At 49.7% G+C, this 3627-nt stretch overlaps 1 protein-coding gene across 1 annotated transcript in view; it reads left to right on the top strand.

Annotated features, from left to right (window-relative positions):
* Positions 1-520: 520 nt before the first annotated feature.
* The window catches only part of LOC107299573 (multidrug and toxin extrusion protein 2-like), a gene marked incomplete at both ends in the record, with an annotated part of 23489 nt that continues 20382 nt past the window's right edge, over positions 521-3627 (top strand). The window contains 3 exons of the mRNA XM_015828941.1: positions 521-622; positions 2405-2473; positions 2752-2900. Coding sequence (XP_015684427.1) covers positions 521-622; positions 2405-2473; positions 2752-2900 — 320 coding nt within the window. The remainder of the gene's footprint in view (positions 623-2404; positions 2474-2751; positions 2901-3627) is intronic.

Genomic DNA, 3627 nt, shown 5'->3' on the forward strand with positions numbered 1-3627 from the left:
CAGTACAGGAGGTCTGATGTATAGGCCTGAGGGAGGGCCTCACGATGTTCCCAAGATGGCGGCCGCAACGTGCTCCGCCAAAGTCCAGGGATGACAAAGTCGTGTGAGGGGCCTGAAGTCCTGGGGGAAGTCCCTGTATCACACAAAGGCCTTCAGCACTTAATCTGGCTGATATAAGTTTGTAAGGCTGGCCGCGTGGCACGCCCAAAATGGCGGCCGTGGCGAACTTAGTTGGAGCTTCCTAGGCATAGGCCGGGTCTCCTGCTTGAGCAGGGGGTTGGACTAGATGACCTCCAAGGTCCCTTCCAACTCTGTTATTCTATGATCCCAATCTCCTATTCACCGCCCCTGGGAGACAAATGTGCAGTTTGGTAATTCCACAGGGTGGTGGTGTGTGGGCTTGCACATTTAAGAGAATTACTTTCAGAAGCAAATCTTCCAACGGCTTACGGATTTCAGACGCTGCGGGCGTCTGTCTGTTCCTGGGATAATCCTCTAATGTTTGCAATTTCCCCCCTAGTTCACAGCCCAGCTGTTGGGCTTCTTGATCAGCGTGGTGAGCTCCATCTTCTGCGGTCACCTGGGCAAGGTCGAACTTGATGCCGTCACCCTTGCAGTCTCGGTAGGTAAATCCCCGCCTAGCGGAAGCAGGAAAAGGGGTTTTGTAGCATTGTCCCCTGATAGAATTGGAGCAGGCGAGGATTGACTATTGACTGAGGCACGGATGGGTGAAGACCACGTTGTGGGCTGGATAGGGCCTGGATGCAACGAGACACTGGAGAAGCACTGACAGGTTGGAGCAATGTGTCTCAGCCTTGGCAACTTTGAGATGGGTGGATTTCAGCTTCCAGAATCCCCCAGCCAGCATGGTTTAAGATTCGTGGAATTTAACTCCCAGAATTCCCCAGCCAGCACGCATTAAGAGGGGTGGACATCCACTCCCAGAATTCCCCAGCCAGCCTGCTTTAAGAGGGAAGGACGTCAACTCCCAGAATTCCCCAGCCAGCATGCTTTAAGAGGGCTGGACTTCCACTCCCAGAATTCCCCAGCCAGCATGCTTTAAGATGGGTGGGCTTCAACTCCCAGAATTCCCCAGCTAGCATGTTTTAAAATGAATTGACTTCAACTAACAGAATTCCTTAGCTGGTCTGCTTGAAGAAGGGTGGACTTCCACTCCCAGAATTCCCCAGCCAGCATGCTTGAAGATGGGTGGATTTCCATTCCCAGAATTCCCCAGCCCGCACGCTTTGAGATGGGCTAACTTCCACTCCCAGAATTCCCCAGCTAGCATGTTTTAAAATGAATTGACTTCAACTAACAGAATTACTTCGCTGGCCTGCTTGAAGAAGGGTGGACTTCCACTCCCAGAATTCTCCAGCCAACATGCTTTAAGAGGAACGGACTTCAAATCCCAGAATTCGCCAGCTCGGTTCAACTCCCAGCATGCTTTGAGAGATGGACTTCAAGTCCCAGAATTCCTCAACCATCAATGCTGATTGAGGAATGCTGATGGTTGAAGCCCACCTATCAAAGTGCTAGCTGGGGAATTCTGGGTGTTGAGGTACACCCTTCTTAAAGTTGGGCAGCTGGGGATCTCTGGACATTGAAGTCCATGCATGAAAGTCCTGGCTGGGGAATTCTGGGAATTGAAATCCACCAATCACTTAAATAGGAGCCAGCCGTGTGCTGCAGCTGCCAAAAAAGCCAACACAGTGCTAGGCTGCATTAACAGAGGGATAGAATCAAGATCAAGTTAAGTGTTAATACTACTTTACAAGGCCTTGGTAAGGCCACACTTGGAATACTGCATCCAGTTTTAGTCACCATGATGTAAAAAAGATGTTGAGACTCTAGAAAGAGTGCAGAGAAGAGCAACAAAGAGGATCAGGGGACTGGAGGCTAAAACATACAAGGAATGGTTGCTGGAATTGGGTCTGTCTAGTTTAATGAAGGACGAGGGGGGACATGATAGCAGTGTTCCAGTATCTCAGGGGCTGCCCCAAAGAAGAGGGAGTCAAGCTACTCTCCAAAGCGCCTGAAGGCAGGAGAAGAAGCAACGGATGGAAAGTAATCAAGGAAAGAAGCAACCTAGAACTAAGGAGGAACTTCCCGACAGAACAATTAACCAGTGGAACAGCTTGCCACCAGAAGTTGTGGGTGCTTCATCACTGGAGTTTTTTAAGAAGAGACTGGACAGCCATTTGATCTGAAATGGTATAGGGTTTCCTGCCTGAGCAGGGGGCTGGACTAGATGACCTCCAAGGTCCCTTCCAACTTTATTATTATTATTATTATTATTATTATAACCTTCAAGTTGCCACGGCTGAGCAAGATGGGATTGGAGACTGAATGGTGCAGAAATATGGGCGAGATCTCTTGCTGACCTTTCCTTTCTTTCTTAAAGGTGGTCAACGTGATTGGCATTTCGGTGGGGACCGGCCTGGCATCGGTGTGCGATACTCTCATGTCCCAGGTAACGTGTATTCTGCTTAACAGCCACAGCGATCCGCTTAACGACCAGGGCTGATCTTCACATGCTCCTGATTCTGAGTCTCCTGTCTCCACTGGGACAATGTCTTGTAAATTCAGCACGTGATCCCTGAATTCCTCAGCTGTTTGCTCAGAGATCCCTTTGTGGGCGAATCAGAAGAATCCGATTTACAAGATGCCCTGCGGGAAGTAAAGGCAAATGTATTTTATTTTATTTTTCTCCCTCTCTCTCTCTCTCTCTCTCTCTCTCTTTTTTGGCAGACTTACGGGAGTAAAAATGTGAAGAGAGTCGGGACCATTTTACAACGGGGCATCCTGATCCTGCTGCTTTTCTGCTTCCCCTGCTGGGCCCTTTTTGTTAACACGGAGCAGATCCTGCTGCTTTTCCGACAGGATCCCGAAGTCTCCAGGTTGGTCGTCGTTGAGCGGCTGATTGTGATCCACTGTGCCTGTGCGAGTTGTGCTTGAGCAGGGGGCTGGACTAGAAGGCCTCCAAGATCCCTTCCAGCTTCTCTTCTCTTCTCTTCTCTTCTCTTCTCTTCTCCTCCTCTTCTCTTCTCTTCTCTTCTCTTCTCTTCTCCTCCTCTTTTCTCTCCTCTCCTCTCCTCTCCCCTCTCTCCTTTCTCTTCTCTTCTCTTCTCTTCTCTCCTCTTCTTCTCTCCTCTCCCCTCTCTCCTTTCTCTTCTCTTCTCTTCTCTTCTCTTCTCTTCTCTCCTCTCCTCTTCTTCTCTCCTCTTCTCTCCTCTCCTCTCCTCTTCTCCTCCTCTTTTCTCTCCTCTCTCCTCTCCTCTCCCCTCTCTCCTTTCTCTTCTCTTCTCTTCTCTCCTCTCCTCTTCTTCTCTCCTCTCCTCTCCTCTCTCTCTTCTCTTCTCTCCTTTCTCTTCTCTTCTCTCCTCTTCTTCTCTCCTCTCCTCTCCTCTTCTCCTCCTCTTTTCTCTCCTCTCTTCTCTCCTCTCTCCTTTTCTCTTCTCTTCTCTCCTCTCCTCTCCTCTTCTTCTCTCCTCTCCTCTCCCCTTCTCTCTCCTCTCTCCTTTCTCTTCTCTTCTCTCCTCTCCTTCTCTTCTCTTCTTCTCCTCTTTCCTCTCCTCTCCTCTCCCCTCTCTCCTTTCTCTTCTCTCCTCTCCCCTTCTCTCCCCT

Source organism: Protobothrops mucrosquamatus, unplaced genomic scaffold (assembly GCF_001527695.2).
Source record: "Protobothrops mucrosquamatus isolate PMUCROS unplaced genomic scaffold, P.Mucros_1.0 scaffold5126, whole genome shotgun sequence".
NCBI classification, from domain to species: domain Eukaryota; kingdom Metazoa; phylum Chordata; class Lepidosauria; order Squamata; family Viperidae; genus Protobothrops; species Protobothrops mucrosquamatus.